The sequence below is a fragment of the Phocoena sinus genome, chromosome 6 (assembly GCF_008692025.1).
Source record: "Phocoena sinus isolate mPhoSin1 chromosome 6, mPhoSin1.pri, whole genome shotgun sequence".
Classification (NCBI taxonomy): domain Eukaryota; kingdom Metazoa; phylum Chordata; class Mammalia; order Artiodactyla; family Phocoenidae; genus Phocoena; species Phocoena sinus.
This window is the reverse complement of record NC_045768.1, coordinates 16852023-16871039: the sequence shown is the minus strand read 5'-3', so window position 1 is coordinate 16871039 and position 19017 is coordinate 16852023. Positions and strand designations below refer to the sequence as shown.

At 40.9% G+C, this 19017-nt stretch overlaps 1 protein-coding gene across 2 annotated transcripts; it reads left to right on the top strand.

The window, feature by feature from the left end:
* The first annotated feature begins 15570 nt into the window (after positions 1–15570).
* Positions 15571–15952, top strand: LOC116755832 (60S acidic ribosomal protein P1-like). Of its 2 annotated transcripts, XM_032635801.1 has the most exons (2): positions 15571–15636; positions 15718–15952. In XM_032635801.1, the coding sequence occupies exons 1-2, from the start codon at positions 15571–15573 to the stop codon at positions 15913–15915; spliced, it is 264 nt and encodes an 87-aa protein (XP_032491692.1). In that variant the 3' UTR covers positions 15916–15952. The 2 variants fall into 2 exon arrangements, with proteins under 2 accessions (XP_032491692.1, XP_032491691.1); XM_032635800.1 differs by having other exon boundaries at positions 15571–15952.
* The last annotated feature ends 3065 nt before the right edge of the window (positions 15953–19017 follow it).

The window sequence follows — 19017 nt, the reverse complement described above, 5'->3', positions numbered from 1 at the left end:
CCTGACAGTTACTGTATTATCTATGCTGCATAACCACTTATCCCCAAACTTCGTGGCTTAAAGCAACACATGTTTATTATTTCACAATTTCTATGGGTCAGCAATCAGGACATGGACAGATGGGTGCCTGCTTCAGTCTCACACAGGGCACAATCGTGCTCTTGGCTGGGGCTGTAGTCTCATTTCAAGGCTTGACGGGGGAAGAATCTCCTGTTGGTTGTTGATAGGATTTGGTTCTTCAGAGACTGTTGGGTTGAAGGTCTCAGTTCCTTGCTGGCTGTTGGCCTGAGACCACCCTCAGCTCCTCGCTACATGGATTTCTCCAACACACCACGGCAGTCAGCTTCATCAAAGTGTGCAAGCTGAGAAGGCAGTAGTGAGAGTCCAGCAAGTCACAGCCTTTCATAACTTAATCATAGAAGCGATATCCTATCATATTTGCTGTATCCTACTTGCGAGAAGTAAGTTACCAGGGGAGGGGATTACCTAAGGACTTGAATACCAGGAGCAGGGACCATTTGAAAGACGCTCATCATAACTACCATTCACTGGATATCTCTAATGTGCCTGGAATTCAGCTAATCACTTAATTTACATTAGCTCATTTTATAGTCACAAAGTTGCAGTATAGATCACAATACCCATTTTACAGACAGGGTAACTGAGAAACATAAGGTGAAGCCACTTATCCAGGGTTACCTAAGTAGCAAGGTCAAGACGAAAATCATGATTTGTGTAACACTAAAGTTCACGTTCTTAAGTGAACTCTTTAAAAATGTTATTTTCTCTCACTTGGCCTCTTTTCCAGCCAAGTTCTTGGAGCTTAGAGGTCTCACACATCCATGGGGGCTCAACCCAGGGAGACAGATACTTATTAGAGAAACATTTTAGTAAGTGAATAAAGTGGGCATCTATTTACATGAATTACTGTTCATAGGAACATCTAGTATTGACTGAAGCAGAAGGGAGAGACTCTGGGGAGGTAAGAAAGGGATCAGAAAGATGAAAATGGATGGAATGGCCATTGGCCCATGCCACCATGATGCATTTTGTTCAGACACATCTGAAATTGGGATTAGGGCTAGAAACTGAAAGAAATAGTACTTGAGCAAGCATTTAAAAGTCTCTGAACATAAATAGAACTACTTTGGGAGCCATGAGCCAAGGAATAGAACAGAACTGGCATATAAAAGGGAAGATGTTTTTTTGTGAGGAACAGAAAATCATATTGGCTAGAAGTTCAGAAGTGGTTTCTGTCAGTGGTTTGATTCACTGACTCTATGGTGTCATCAAGGCCCTGGTTTCTTCCTGTTTATTTGCTTTGCCTTCTGCAATGTTGACTTCATCCTAAAGCTGACCCCATTTCTTGTCCATAAACTGACTATCAGAATGTCCGGGGCTATATGTCTCCTCACCCATATCTAGAGATGCTCTCTGAGAAGTACAGTCAGCCTTGCCCAGAAACTCTCTGCAAACTGCTCCTCCCTTCTTGCTGGCCTGAATTTTGTCATATGTTCATATAATAATTGTGTGGGGATCATGCTGATTAGCTAGAATGAGACACATGCCCTAGGCTCAGATCCCTTTTCAATCCAGTTTGTTTCTGCTTTCTGTTTTTTGCAGGGTTTGATTGAACCTGGCTGAGATTGAACATCAACCTCCTCGAGAATGAAAGTTCTCTCACCTCATCTGCAAATCTCTGCCCCTAGACCTTCCTCATATCTGGACACAGGAGTCAGGGACAACAAGGTTTATTGAAAAGAACACTGAATATGGAATCAAAATACTTTTGTCTTAGCCATTCTTCACTAAGTGATCTTAGACATTTTACAACTCATTCTATTAATGTTGAGAGTCAGATGAATCTAGGGCCACATGCTGTGCTAGGCTCTGTGGGAATGACAAGAACATGACAGATAACGGACCTTCTTCTCATGGAGTTTCTAGGAGGGACATAAGCCATAAACACACAGTTTTCTTACAGGCTAAAGATTACATTTAAGAAAATATAGAATACTGTGAGAGCACAAAAGGGGTGCATGTAATACAAACTTCAGGGAAAAAGATATGTTGACTGACATTGGAAGGATGACTTCCCATGAGACACCAGGGGTTGGGGCTGAAAGAGGGGAGAGGTCCACAGGGGTCATTTAACATCAGGGGCCTCAGTTTACCTTTCTGTACTGTGGTCAGGGCCGGTTGTGCTAAGTGAACTTGAAGGTTCTCCCCCTTAAAAGACTTCACGATTCTGTGTTCCAGGATAGTGGCACAGAGTAATGTCAGGATAAGACCTATTACTGTGAGGACCTGAATGACTTTTGTCAGCTGAAGACCCGTGATCTTGGATCTCTCCTTCCCAATGGCAATGAAATGGATGGAGCCATTGGCAGCAGTTTCCAAAAGGTAGAGTAAGAGTTGGAAGAAGTTTTGAATAAAACACACATGCATTTTTGTAGATGTTGGAGAGGAGAGGCTTTATGATGATGATGGAAGGAAGTATTATGGCTAATTGCCCTAAAAAGTGAAGGACCTAGCAATTAGAACTGTATGTGTTTATGACATTTCCATTGGTTTTTCTGCCTTAGGACAGAGCAGAAAGGCACTTCACTTCTCTGCATCACATGGAATTCCGCACGTCTCAAGAGGGACGATCTGTGTTGAAAAAGGCTGAGCAGATTTTTTATATGAAGGACTTCTCAGAGCCTATGCACGAAGAGTTTCCTGGAGAGGGGGTTGGTATCATGCATCTCCAAACATATTGGACCACAGAGCCCTTTATTGAGATTATCATGTACAACTAATGAACTGTGAAAAAGAATTAGGGAAACGTTCACCTGACGGCATTGTGGTGTTAAAAGAACACTGCTCCCCACCTATACCCTGAGAGTTTTGGAGCAATACTTCTCCGTGTATAACTTTTCCATAATTGTGATTATTTATGTAGTTATGGAATGTCTGGTCGCCCCTGTCTAATGTAAATACCATGTGCTTCTTTCCCATTGCTAATAGATGTGTATCTTCAATGCCTCCCAAGTAAGTGCTCAATACATCTGTGATTGAATGATTCACTGCATGATTAAGACTCAAGAGGCCTGAATTTTAGTGCCAGTTTTGTGGCTGACTGGGTATTTGACTCTGGGAAAGTCACTTCCCTTCTTGGCCTCAGTCTACCCATTTTGGCCACAGAAGAAAATGCAGGTGAATGATCTCTGAAAGCCTTTCTAGCTCTAAAATATTATGATCTAATTTCTTGTTTCTTTCAAATGTAGCCAATTCCATACTTTTCTTACAAATAAGATATTAAATATCTTGGAAGATACGAGAGAGTATGTTTTTGGCAATAAATGAAATAGGTTCTATAAAGCACTCACCAGATCCCTAGTGAATGTTTAGTTAAGTGGCGGCCCTTTCTGCTCCTCTGTGGTTGTTGATGGAATTTGGAGTTCAGGTGCTTTGACTTCTAATCTAGCGCTCCCCTTAATTTTACTTGAATACACCAAGGCTTCTGATGCTCCACAGGACCAAACACACACCAGGAACTTGACATGTCAGTTGAATGCATGAATGTCTTTTGATAATATAAAGTCAGACAAATGTCACTAATCAAAATATCCCCAAATCGTACACAGTGCAATTCCCAAATCCCAAGCTAACACTTTCCTTTTTCCTATGTTTATACTGATCATGGCTTAAATCCCCAACAGTGACTAAAAACACTCCCCTCCCTCCAGCTGTTCATAAGTGTTGCGGGGTCCATATCAAGTGAAATTTTTCTCCAGTATAAATTGATCGAATTAACCTGGATGGTATCAGAAATGAAAGACATCCTTAAAGAAAAAAGAATTGAATAGAATGGGTAGAGCAGAACAGAATGGGTGAAGAAAAGTCACAAACCACTGAGTGCATGTTAAGGATGCACTTGAAAGCGGAGAAAGTTAATGCCCTGGTGCTGATGATGGGCAGGGCCATTATAGACTGATTGTCTGTACATGAAACACTGCATTATTTCAAATTAGTCAAGAGAAGTATAGGACACTAGACACCAGCACATTTTAAAAGGTATTATTTTCAGTGAGCACCCATTAAAAACAAAACCACTCCACTGTAATAAAGCATGCTCCATTACAGTGGAGAGAGTGATGACAGTATGATCCTATGGGCAGGAAATGACCTGTATTGATGCCAGTATGTCTCAGGTCACTTCACAGCCACAGCATGGTGTGCATTTTAATGGCCAATGACCGTTACATCACAGAAGTCTAAGTGGCAGTGGGTGTGCGTTTTTTTTTTCCCAGAGAGCTTGGGGTGATAGTGTTTTTTTAAGAATTAACTTGCAATTATGCAAATATATGTATATTGCATGTTAATTTAAAAGACAATTTTAAGAGAACCAAACTCCAGAAATACAGTTGCTCCAAACAGAGCAAGTCCAGGAAATGCCTCATAAACTGTCTACTGCTTTTCCTTGTTTGTCTGCTTTCCTTCTCACCTCTATTCATTACTTAAGTTTTGGGGGACGGGCTTCTTAATGTGAAACTCTATATGGATTTGGGTGGTTAGGAAACTCCTTGAAATTTCATAAAATTTTGTACATGGGAGGAAATGCATTTTTTTTTTTTTTCTGAAGAGAGTGTCCCACATTCACAAAGCGATGTGTAAGAGTATCCATCCACTCCCACTCCCACATGAAGAATCATTAAATTAATTGGAAGGAACAATGTACTGTGAAAAGAGCTGTATGTTTTAAGAGTAAGATAGAAATAAATTCTAGCCCCATATATTTCTTAAACAAATTACTTAACATATGTACATCTTAGATCCCTTCTTTTAAAAATGAGATAATACCTGCCCTACAAGTTTATTATTAAAATCAGATAATCAAATGAGCCACATAAATGTTTTAGAGCATCTAATCCAGTACCTGTCATATAGTAGATATTCACAAAGTGATAGCTGACATTATCATTATGATTAGTCTTGAAAATACTGTTTCTGGCAGTAAGGGAGACCAGATCACATTCCCTTATTGTCCTTCAAAAGGTTCTGTCTTCTTTTATCTATACACCAACCCACCTCGCTACCCACGCACAAATCCATTTGGCCATTCCTGTATTTCCTGCTTGGCCACTTTGTTGAAAAGGCCTTCAGTTTTCCATCTCTCTATTTAGCCCACTAACTTAACCTAAACCATTTCTGACAATGAAAAACAAGACTGGGTTTATTAAAAACAAACAAACAAACAAAACTTTGATCTTTAATCATGGCTGAAGATAATTCAATCTGGCCTTCATTATTACAGTGGTTTATATCCAGCAGCTGTAGCCCCTCACTCAGATAAATGCTTGTCCTGTATTATTACAATAAAACCAACACCGTAGAATGACATTTCCCTCCCTCTCTTGATGATATCATCACCGAGAATTAATGTTCTGGATTTTTTTCCATTACTGTTCCTTGTATGAAATATGAACTAAATCAAACCTCTGGTCAGATAGTTTTATGTACAATATTGAGGAGGAGGGTGGGAAATGCAAACCATTGAGCTCAATGGGTGAAAACTACTGTGTGGAATAAGTAATGAAGAATATCTGATGTGTGTTCATAAAGAAAGGAGACAGAAAGTATGCTCCATTTAAAGCTTTCTCCTTAATCTAAGCTGTTCTGTGTCCTCTGTTTTAGTTGGTGGCATTGCTATTCTCACTAGCATGGAGGTACAGCTTCATCTTAATAACAGTTAAGTGTTGGAGCATCATTAAATGGTGTTTGCCTATGAGGCACATAGAAGACCTGAATACTGCCTTACACCACCTCTTCTTTTCTTTGCAAGAATTTCTAAGGGCGATAAACACATAAACAATGACAGGAGATTGAGAAATCAAACTTCCACCTTATTTTGGCAGTGCCTGTGCCAGAAAACCAAACGTGATCTCTTTGCTAAACCGACAGGAGCACTTTGCTTAGAAGCAAGGGCTAAATGGGGATGGGGAAGAAGGAAAGGAGATGATTTCTCCTGTTGTGTCCAGCCTAAATCTTAACTTTAGTCCAGTGCTTTTAAACCTTGGCCACATATTGGAATCACCTGGGGAGATTTTTAAAACACTGCAGGCTGGGTTCTACTTCCAAAGGTTTTAATTTAATTGGTCTGAGATGCAGACTGGAGAATCGGGATTTTTAAAAGTCCTCCATATGCAGCAGAAGCAAGAACTACAATCCTGCAGCCTGTGGAACAAAAAACATATTCATAGAAAGAGAGACAAGATGAAAAGTCAGAGGGCTATGTACCAGATGAAGGAACAAGACAAAACCCCAGAAAAACAACTAAATGAAGTGGAGATAAGCAACCTTCCAGAAAAAGAATTCAGAAGAATGATAGTGAAGATGATCCAGGACCTCAGGAAAAGAATGGAGGCAAAGATGGAGAAGATGCAAGAAATGTTTAACAAAGACCTAGAAGAGTTAAAGAAAAAACAAACAGAGATGAACAATACAATAACTGAAATGAAAACTACACTGAAAGGAATCAATAGCAGAATAACTGAGGCAGAAGAACGGATAAGTGACCTGGAAGACAGAATGGTGGAATTCCCTGCTGCGGAACAGAATAAAGAAAAAAGAATGAAAAGAAATGAAGACAGCCTAAGAGACCTCTGGGACAACATTAAAAGCAACAACATTCGCATTATAGGGGCCCCAGAAGGAGAAGAGAGACAGAAAGGACCAGAGAAAATATTCGAAGAGATCATAGTCGAAAACTTCCCTAAGATGGAGAAGGAAATAGCCACCCAAGTCCAGGAAGCACAGAGAGTCCCATACAGGACAAACCAAGGGAAAACATGCCAAGACACATAGTAATCAAACTGGCAAATCTTAAAGACAAAGACAAATTATTGAAAGCAGCAAGGGAAAAATGACAAATAACATACAAGGGAACGCCCATAAGGTTAACAGCTGATTTCTCAGCAGAAACTCTACAAGCCAGAGGGAGTGGCACGATATACTTAAAGTGATGAAAGGGAAGAAACTACAACCAAGATTACTCTACCCGGCAAGGATCTCATTCAGATTTGATGGAGAAATCAAAAGCTTTACAGACAAACAAACGCTAAGAGAATTCAGCACCACCAAACCAGCTCTACCACAAATGCTAAAGGAACTTCTCTAAGTGGGAAACACAAGAGAAGAAAAGGACCTACAAAAACAAACCCAAAACAATTAAGAAAATGGTCATAGGAACATACATATCAATAATTACCTTAAACGTGAATGCATTAAATGCTCCAACCAAAAGACACAGGCTCGCTGAATGGATACAAAATCAAGACCCATATATATGCTGTCTACAAGAGACCCACTTCAGACATAGGGACACATACAGACTGAAAGTGAGGGGATGGATAAAATATTCCATGCAAATGGAAATCAAAAGAAAGCTGGAGTAGCAATACTCATATCAGATAAAATAGACTTTAAAATAAAGGATGTTACAAGAGACAAGGAAGGACACTACATAATGATCAAGGGATCAATCCAAGAAGAAGATATAACAATTATAAATATATATGTACCCAACATAGGACCACCTCAATACATAAAGCAACTGCTAACAGCTCTAAAAGAGGAAATAGACAGTAACACAATAATAGTGGGGGACTTTAATACCTCACTTACACCAATGGACAGATCATCCAAACAGAAAAGTAATAAGGAAACACAAGCTTTAAATGACACAAGAGACCAGAGAGATTTAATTGGTATTTATAGGATATTCCATCCAAAACCAGTAGATTACACTTTCTTCTCAAGTGTGCATGGAACATTCTCCAGGATAGATCACATCTTAGGTCACAAATCAAGCCACAGCAATTTTAAGAAAATTGAAATTATATCAAGCATCTTTTCTGACCACAAGGCTATGATATTAGAAATGAATTACAGGGGAAAAAAAACGTAGAAAACACAAATACATGGAGGCTAAAGAATACGTTACTAAATAACCAAGAGATCACTGAAGAAATCAAAGAGGAAATCAAAAAATACCTACAGACAAATGACAATGAAAACACGATGATCCAAAACCTATGGGATGCAGCAAAAACAGTTCTAAGAGGGAAGTTTATAGCTATACAATCCTACCTCAAGAAACAAGAAAAATCTCAAATAAACAATCTAACCTTACACCTAAAGGAACTAGAGAAAGAAGAACAAACAAAACCCAATGTTAGCAGAAGCAAAGAAATCATAAAGATCAGAGCAGAAATAAATGAAATAGAAACAAAGAAAACAAAGAAAATAGCAAAGATCAATAAAACTAAGAGCTGGTGCTTTGAGAAGACAAACAAAATTGATAAACCATTAGCCAGACTTATCAAGAAAAAGAGGGAGAGGACTCAAATCAATAAAATTAGAAATGAAAAAGGAGAAGTTACAACAGACAACGCAGAAATACAAAGCATCCTAAGAGACTACTACAAGCAACTCTATGTCAATAAAATGGACAACCTGGAAGAAATGGACAAATTCTTAGAAAGGTATAACCTTCCAAGACTGAACCAGGAAGAAATAGAAGATATGAACAGACCAATCACAAGTAATGAAATCGAAACTGTGATTAAAAATCTTCCAACATGGGCTTCCCTGGTGGCGCAGTGGTTGAGAGTCCGCCTGCCGATGCAGGGGACACGGGTTCGTGCCCAGTCTGGGAAGATCCCACATGCCGCAGAGCGGCTGGGCCCATGAGCCATGGCCACTGAGCCTGTGCGTCCGGAGCCTGTGCTCCGCAACGGGAGAGGCCACAACAGTGAGAGGCCCATGTACTGTAAAATAAAGAAAAAAAAAATTAAAAAAAATCTTCCAACAAACAAAAGCCCAGGAGCAGATGTCTTCACAGGTGAATTCTATCAAATATTTAGAGAAGAGCTAACATCCATCCTTCTCAAACTCTTCCAAAAAATTGCAGAGGAAGGAACACTCCCAAACTCATTCTATGATACCGCCATCACCCTGATACCAAAACCAGACAAAGATACTACAAAAGAGGAAAATGACAGACCACTATCACTCATGAATATAGATGCAAAAATCCTCAACAGAATACTAGCAAACAGAATCCAACAACACAATAAAAGGGCCATACAACATGATCAAGTGGGATTTATCCCAGGGGTGCAAGGATCCTTCAATATATGCAAATCAATCAATGTGAAACACCATATTAAGAAATTGAAGAATAAAAACCATATGATCATCTCAATAAATGCAGAGAAAGGTTTTGACAAAATTCAACACCCATTTATGATAAAAACTCTCCGGCTAGTGGGCATAGAGGGAACCTACCTCATCATAATAAAGGCCATATACGACAATCCCACAGCAAACATCACTCTCAATGGTGGAAAACTGAAAGCATTTCCTCTAAGATCAGGAACAAGACAAGGATGTCCACTCTCACCACTATTATTCAACATAGTTTTGGAAGTCCTAGCCACAGCAATCAGAGAAGAAAAAGAAATAAAAGGAATACAAACTGGAAAAGAAGAAGTAAAACTGTCACTGTTTTCAGATGAAATGGTACTATACATAGAGAATCTTAAGGATGCCACCGGAAAACTACTAGAGCTCATCAATGAATTTGGTAAAGTTGCAGGATACAAAATTAATGCACAGAAATCTCTTGCATTCCTATATACTAATGATGAAAAATCTGAAAGAGAAATTAAGGAAACACTCCCAGTTACAATTGCAACAAAAAGAATAAAGTACCTAGGAATAAACCTACCTAGGGAGACAAAAGACCTGTATGCAGAAAACTATAAGACACTGATGAAAGAAATTAAAGATGACCCAAACAGATGGAGAGATATACCATGTACTTGGATTGGAAGAATCAATATTGTGAAAATGAGTATACTACCCAAAGCAATCTACAGATTCAATGCAATCCCTGTCAAATTACCAATGGCATTTTTTACGGAACTAGAACAAAAAAATCTTAAAATGTGTATGGAGACACAAAAGACCCTGTATAGCCAAAGCAGTCTTGAGGGAAGGAAACGGAGCTGGAGGAATCAGACTCCCTGACTTCAGACTATACTACAAAGCTACAGTAATCAAGACAATATGGTACTGGCAAAAAAACAGAAACATAGATCAATGGAACAATATAGAAAGCTCAGAGATAAACCCACGCACCTATGGTCAACTAATCTATGACAAAGGAGGCAAGGATATACAATGGAGAAAAGACAGTCTCTTCCATAAGTGGTGCTGGAAAAACTGGACAGCTACATGTAAAAGAACAAAATTAGAACAGTCCATAACACCATACACAAAAATCAACTCAAAATGGATTAGAGACCTAAGTGTAAGACCGGACACTATAAAACTCTTAGAGGAAAACATAGGAAGAACACTCTTTGACATAAGTCACAGCAAGATCTTTTTTGATCCATCTCCTAGAGTAATGGAACTGAAAACAAAAATAAACAAATGGGACCGAATGAAACTTAAAAGCTTTTGCAAAGCAAAGGAAACTACGAACAAGACGAAACACAACCCTCAGAATGGGAGAAAATATTTGCAAAAGAATCAATGGACAAAGGATTAATCTCCAAAATACATAAAGAGCCCATGTAGCTCAATATTTAAAAAAACCAAACAACCCAATCAAAAAATGGACAGAAGACCTAAATAGACATTTCTCCAAAGAAGACATATAGATGGCCAAGAAGCACATAAAAAACTGCTCAACATCACTCATTGTTAGAGAAATGCATATCAAAACTACAATGATGTATCACCTCACACTGGATAGAATGGGCATCATCAGAAAATCTACAAACAACAAATGCTGGAGAGGGTGTGGAGAAAAGGGAACCCTCTTGCACTGTTGGTGGGAAAGTAAATTGATACAGCCACTATGGAGAACAGTATGGAGGTTCCTTAGAAAACTAAAAATAGAACTACCATATGACCCAGCAATCCCACTACTGGGCATACACCCAGAGGAAACCAAAATTCTAAAAGACACATGCACCCCAATGCTCAGTGCAGCACTATTTACAATAGCCAGGTGATGGAAGCAACCTAAATGCCCATCGACAGACGAATGGATAAAGATGTGGTACGTATATACAATGGAATATTACTCAGCCATAAAAAGGAATGAAATTGGGTCATTTGTTGAGACCCGGATGGATCTAGAGACTGTCATACAGAGTGAAGTAAGCCAGAAAGAGAAAAACATATATCATATATTAACGGATATATGTGGAACCTAGAAAAATGGTACAGATGAACCTGTTTGTAGGGGAGAAGTTGAGACACAGATGTAGAGAACAAAGGTATGGACACAAAGGGGGGACAGTGGCGGGGCTGTGGGGGTGGTGGTGTGATGAATTGGGCGATTGGGATTGACACGTATACACTGATGTGTATAAAATTGATGGTTAATAAAAACCTTCTGTATAAAAAAAAAAATCCTCCATATGATTCTAACATGCAGCTCACGTTGAGAGTCATACCTTCTAAGCTAGTTGTCTGACACTGAAGTGATAATTTCCTGGAGGAGTACTTTTCAAACTTTCATGTGCATACCGATTACCTGAGATCTTGTTAAAATGCAGACTCTGACTTAGTAGCTCTGGAGTGGAACCCAAGAATCTGCATTTCTCCAAGCTCTCTGCTGCTGTTGCTGCTGCTGGCTCATGGACCATGCTTTGCGTACCAAGGTCCTAGCGTTCTTGACAGGAAAGACAGGGGGAAGTTGCAAGCTTGATGAGCTAACTTATTGATCTGGCTGCAATGAAAGGAGAGACTAGAAGAGAGCATGACAATTTTGTTCATAATTCAGTGACCCTACCTTGGGGTACATTCTCCTACCTCTGTCCTGGAATCTGACCTAAACAGATTAGTAACTTTTCTTAAAGCAAGGTGGGGTAAGGAGGAGAACGGTATAGGAACATCTTTTCCCAACAATGTTTGCAGTGATAACAGGGGCAACATGAGGTTCATCTCTGCCTCTTTACTCTTCTTCCCTTTTCTAATCAATCCATGGCCAACTTCTGTGTTCTTTCTCTAGCATATCCTCCACTTTCTTCTTTTCTTCATTTCTGCTGTAACTATTGTATTTTAGTGTCTCATCGTCTAAGTTGTATGTCTGCCTCTAGTTTATCCCTTGCCAAAATTGTCTACAGGCTGCTGTTAGGTTAATCTTCTTAGGAGATGATTCTGGTCATTCACATAATCTTATGTAAAATAAATTTGAAATTCCTTACTTAGCCTGTCCTATAAGCCCAGCTCACTATGTACCCAAATGGGCTAGGTCCCAATCCCTGCAGACTTGCCATTTTCTGAATACATTATACATGATTCCATTCATCCATCCATTCATTCATTTGTGCATTCATTCATTCAAGGAACATGACAAGAGACATGCAGACAAAGAGTTGTGACATACTGTGATATTATCTGAGAGCATCAGGGAAGGCTGCACAGAGGTGGTGATATTTGAGCTTGAGTCCTCCAGGAGAATAGTTTTTCAGGTAGATAAATTAATTCTGAGTCCAAGAGACAGAAAACGCAAGCTTAGAGAGGCATGAAACAGAGGACATGTTGTTCAAAATGTACAAACGGCCTTGGTGTAGTGTCTGTTAGGAAGCTAGGTTAGGTAGGATAACATAGTGGACTATGAGTGGACTAAGGCTGAGAAACTATGGAGCCATGAGATGCATTTTAGGCAGCAGGGAATTTAGAAGGATTTTATTCTAACAAAGCAACATTGAGATGTGCATTTGTCCCCCTTTGACATTTGCCTCTGTTGTTCTCTCTCTCTCTCTGGAATATTCTTTCTCCTCTGTTTTCCTGATGAGGGTCTACTCACTTGTGCTTTAGCTGAAATAACTTCTCCCTGCTCAGTAGAATCAATCTTTCTTTCTGTACTTTGGACTCAAGTTATTTAGGTGACATGTGTGTCTTTGCCTAGATTTGAAGATATTTATACAGCAAATATTATGCTTTATTAATCTTTGAATCTCTTTACTCTTTAACACCTAAGCTTTCTCCTGGTACATGCTACCTGTTCAATAAACAGTTGCTGAATTAAACAGGATAGGAAAAGCCATGCCATCAATTACAGCTTAAGAATTCACCATCTCCACTCGTTATATTTGACTTGAGTGTTGATCAAAGGGTATTTACTAACAAAACCATGTATTCAGTCCAGTGCTGTCTCCACAGAGACTTTGCTGCAGAGCAAAGGGTTGGGAGTTAAAAGGCCTCTTGCATCACAGCCAAATTGATGGCTCAATTTCTCCTGTCAGGGTTTCTAGTCCAGATGCTGGGTACCACCAAAAAGCACAGCTGGATCTTCTTATGCCAGCTGGAAAGGAACGAACAAAAGGATAGAAACAGCACCCACCATTTCACCTGCCTTTGCTACTAGCTCTTCGGAAACAACAGCTGTCTACCAGGCCATTCTCAATGCCAAGTGTGCATGGCATAATAATGGCAGTTATCATTTCTAGCGCACGTACCACAATTCAGACCCTGTGATAAGCATGTCCTGTAAGTTTGCATGTAATATTTACAACAAACCTGCAAGGTAGACATTCGCATTCCCTTTTCATAGATGGGGACACTGAGGCAGTGAGTGGTTAAATAACATGCCGAAAGTTGTTCAAATGGTACCGGTGAGTGCTGGAACTGGGAATTAAGCTTAGGCTGCCTGACTCCAAAGCCCAGGTTTTTAACCATTCTGTCATATTGTCTCAAGGAATTAAAAAGGATGCTCTGAGAGTCAGGGAATGTGCTAGCAGGTGCAGGGAGGGCATGAAGAACTTCAGGCTAACCAGGGGTCTTTAAATCTACACCCCCATTGTCATCAAGTCCCATCGATGCAATAGCAGTGGGACACACAGGAGCATTTGAAAATGTTCCTATCGATTGGAAGTGAATAATTATTACCTTTTCTATATCGTGGATTCACTACCAGAAAGTAATAGCAGAAATGCTAAACAAGATTAATGGCCATGTTTCATTATGTTTAATGCAAACTATTGATTTTAAAGTGGTGTAAGGTATGGCGGTTTATTACAATAAAACAATAAAATAGACTATATGAAATAATTGAGAATAATCTTTTCCCTTTTTTTGCTGAGGCTATGGGACGTAATGTGCCGTGCACGTGAAGGCATTTATGGCGAGCTCTATCCAGCAATGGCGGTTTAAGCACTCAATAAAGAAGCACTTTGGAACCAGAGTATAAATAATCGGCAATAAAGCTGGCAAATGGGCCTTTAATTTGATTCCATTATGTCACAGGATCACAAGGACCAAGGAGGCCCAGCATCAAAAACACTAACTGCTGAGCAGAACACTAAGTACCTCAGATAGCCTCAAGGTGGCCTTCCCACCAGGGAACTTTCAGGTAAGAGCTGACCATTGGTGTCCGGATGTGGGGTAATACGTTACATGTGAACCGATGCTTCTGCGGTCAATGACCCTCAACTCCCATCACAAGAGTCCAGCCTCCTAACAGTCTTCCTCACCAGGCTTTGTTTCTCCTCTACTTTCATTCACTTTATCCATTTCCAGAGCTAACAGTCGACACCCTCAGAAGCAATTTCTCTCTGGACTCATTCATTCTGCTGATTAGGGCCGTAGAGGCTGCTGAAAGAATGTATGATTTAATCACCAGAAACAGACCATAAAGGATGAAGGAGGGGACAGGCCAACTGTACATGTTACGTTCATCAGGCCACACCTGGAGTAGTGAATGCAGGTCTACTCCAAACTCCAAAAGCAGATGAACGCGGGACACACTGAGGAGAGAGAAGGATGATGAGGAGATGAAGGTAAAATCATAGCAAATGAAGCACGCGGCCGGACCTGTGGTTGTTGAAACTAAAGGAGACTCAGGCAAACGTAAGAACTGTTGGCTAATATTTAAAAGGCTGACATATGAAGGAAGGTTTAGGCTTGTTTTGTGAAGCCCTAGAAGAGAGAAATCTGGTGTCAGCCAGACATGGGCTTGGGTCCTATCTGTCTGCTCATAGCTGTGCAAACCTATGCAAGTGAGTGAATCTTGCTGGGGCTCAATTCGTTTGTCTGTACAATAGAGATAATACTAATACTTACCCCACAGGGTTTAGGGGTGAATCAAGTGAGACAAAACAGAGCAAGTGCTTAGCACAGTGCTCGGTACAAAGCAAGAACTCAACAAACACTAGCGTAAAAAAATAAACACCGACAATAACAAAAGGAAAACTGGAAGGCCGATGGCACCTTTTTTTTGAGGAGTTGGAACAGACATCGTTGATGCTGAAATTGGGGTCAAGGGGGTTTGAACTAGCTCTATAAAACTAGCCAAAGCATCTGGGAGGTCCAATCTGAGTTTGGAGTGGGAAAGTCAGACAATTCTTTTCCTTTAAAAGTATAGTGGATTAGCTTTTCCTCAGCTGCAGCTAAGGTGTTCTGTCCTTCCGAGGAAGCTAAGGCCACGTTGGGGTGAGTCCCTCACTTCATCCGGTGACTAGCACTGCGCCCGGCAGCCCCTGCCTAGCGCTCGCCCACACCATGGCCTCCGTCTCGGAGCTCGCCTGTATCTACTTGGCCCTCATCCTGCGTGACGATGAGGTGACGGTCATGGAGGATAAGATCAATGCTCTCATTAAAGCAGCCAACGTAAATGTTAAACCTTTCTGGCCAGGCTTCTTTGCAAAGGCTTTGGCCATCGTCAACACCAGGAGGCTCATCTGCAACGTGGGGGCAGGTGGACCTGCCCCAGCAGCTGGTGCTACACCAGCAGGAGGTCCTGCCCCCTCCACCACTGCTGCCCCAGCTGAGGAGAAGAAAGTGGAAGCAAAGAAAGAAGAATCTGAAGAGTCTGATGATGACATGGGCTTTGGTCTTTTTGACTAAACCTCTTTAGTAACACGTTCAATAAAAAGCTGAGCTCAAAAAAAAAAAAAGTACAGTGGATTAAAAAATGAAAGCCAGGGGGGTTGGGAGCCCGGGGGGGGGGAAAAAAAAATGAAAGCCAAATTTAGTCCAATTTTAGATGCAAGCATGGGGCCAGAGGAAAGGCCAAGAGGAGGGATAAACAAGGGAACGGGGAGAAAGTGAGTAGAAGGGGTAGAAACGAGAGGTGACGACTGGTTCTTAAAACTTTCATGAGTTGTCTGTGGCTCACTTTGGTGGCCTCTGATTACGTAGTGAGTACGATGGTTGGCTTTTAATAGTCTTAAGCTTAGAGTGGGTACCAAAAGACAGATTCCAAGTGGGTATGAGGAAGACATTCCTAATTGGCTCCGGAGTCAGACTGCCCAGATTCTGGTCCTGACCACTCCAGTAAGACCCGCCTAACCTCTCTTTGCCTCCACTTCCTCATCTGAGAAACAGGTGTGATAATGAAATCTACCTCTTTAGTTTATACGAATTTAATGAAAATGATACATATAATGATAGTAATGATGGTATGGGTTTCCACACATGAGTCTAGGGTCAGCAGCTGAAAGTAGAAGGGCTTTGATTAATTTCACCACCCATATGTCTGAGCAGCAAGCCATGCCCATTTTCCTGGGGTGAGAGCCTATTGTTGATTCCACTACCCAGGGCAGAAAGGACATTGATTAAAATAAATTTTTGCTTTAAAAAAAAAAATGCCAGGGACATCTGGGGCTAGGGTTCAATTACAAGAACGTGCTTCAAAGAGCAATTTGGAGGAAGCGGTCCCTTCCCAGCCAGAATATAGATATAGATATAGATACACACACACACACACACACACACACACACACACACACTGATCACAATGGAAGCTGAAATTATTGAGGGCAGTTTTAAACCCTGATCCTGGCAGAGATTTGTATCATCTCTTTCTAGACTCTCATCCTCTTCCAAAACTCATGGAGGTATTGAAAGTGGGACTGGGAGTTGTTGTATTCTTTGCAGCCTGGGTCCTTTCTCCTTCCTTCTACCAAGGAAAACCTATTAGATCCCATATCCTCTAAGGTCATCCATGAGATCTTCCCATACCCCTCCCTGCTGTTCTACTTCTCTGAAGTCCTTTAATTTTATGGAACACAAACCCAGGAGTCCGGTCAGACCACTAGAGTTTGTTGTTTTGCCAAAAGATGCAAACCTGTACCTTGACCTTGCCTCCGAATCCTCATGTCCCAACCCCACTCATCACTCACAAAAAGTCCTCCAACTTAAAACTGAGTGTAAACACTGTGTGAGCAAGGAACCCTTCTGCTTGGTCTCTCCTAACCACTAGCACCAGTTATCTTGGGTATGTAACTTTTTCTCCCTGAACCACAATTTTCATTTATTCAGGGGTGGTAGGGTTTCATTGAGCAGATGATGAGCGTCTGTGGAAGACAGTGTCTCTTGTCTAAACAACAGCTACCTCCCCTTATTCCACTTAACAGAACCACAGCACCAAGCTCTAGGTGATGGGACATGGGCGATCTAAGTGAATAATTTCATATCCATCTGCCGCCTGCAGGTAGAGAAGGCTCCTCATGCAGATATGGCCAAGGAGACACAAGGGGAAGTCAGCCAGAGTGTGGTTCCAGGAAAACCCTAGTTTTCCTGATGAAAATGACCTGAGGCTCATCTTTCTTCCCTTCTTCCTGCACTGAAGGCTGACTTGCAGGCCCTGGTATTAGGAAGCCTCCGAACAATGCCAGCTGACACCTACCTTGACACTCATAATTTGAGAAACATAAGCCTCTGTTTATTTAAGCTATTCCTAGTCAGGGTTTTAATTACTTGTAGCCCAAAACATCCCTAACTGATATTGGGAGGGGGGTTGAATTTTAGGCTGAGGAAACTAGTTAAGCAGAAATGAAGAGATATGAAAGTGGTTAGTGTTTAAGGGGAAGAGAGGATGCTATGGGATAGTGTTAGGGAACGGATGGGCAAGATGGAGATGAAACATAGTGGGAGGTTGGGTCAGTTTAGAAGACTGAACAGCGGGTGTTCTCAATACTGGCTTGCACATTTGAATCACCTGGAGAGCTTTATAAACTGATGCATGTTCAGGCTTCTCCCTATCAGATTCAAAACGAATTGATCTGGGGTAAGGACAGGGCATCCGCAGTTGAAAAAATCTCCCAAGCACTGACCATCAGGGCTGAGGACTACCACCTTATAAGGTGTTACATGGCCAGGTCCCTAGCTTCCTGTCCACCTTCACTTCTCTCCCTTGAGCAGTAGGCTCTCAACACACTGCCCTTCTTGAGCACATCATAGGGTTTCTCACCTCCTACTCATGCTCTGAGCTTTACCCAGATTGTCACTCCTTCAGACTCCAGAGACCTCCCCCAGCCTCATACCAACCTAAGCGGGATGTCCTCTCTTATTCTCTTATAGTAGTGTTTATTTCTTAACTAGATAGTTCAAAGCTATATATTTATTTTTGTGCTCTTTGTTTATTTGCTTATTTATTTCTCTACTGTGAGAGCAAATGTCGTTGCCCATTTTCATCACTGCTATATCTCCCAATACCTTGTACAATATGCCTGCCATATACTGGGTACTAAATAACTATTTGTAAAGTGAATTAATAAAATAAAGGCTCTATGTGCCAGACTCAGTTGTATAATGGCAATTTCTGCGGTCCCTGGAGGGAAATAGTCACGTTAGTGCTTTATCAAAGGGCTCCAGTGTGCCTGTGGAGGGAAAGACTGGAGCAAAACGGGGAAGGGACACTAGTCAGAAGATTATTTCGGCATCATAGGAAAGAGATGGGAACAGCAGACACATTCAGCCGTATGTACCCAGTTCTGTGCCTGACAACAAACAACCCAAGAACGTCTGGAAAGTGAAGGAATGGAGGGCTGAATGAGTACTGATGGAAGAGAGTTTTTATACAGAGCAGAATTTAATAGAGCAAGAGCTCTCTGCATTTTCAAAGAGAGGCGAGGATGCAGAAAGTGTGCGCAAGGGTATGATAGATTAATTTTGTCAAATTCACCGCACCTTTTACAGACATTAAGCATTTTATGAGAGTCCTCA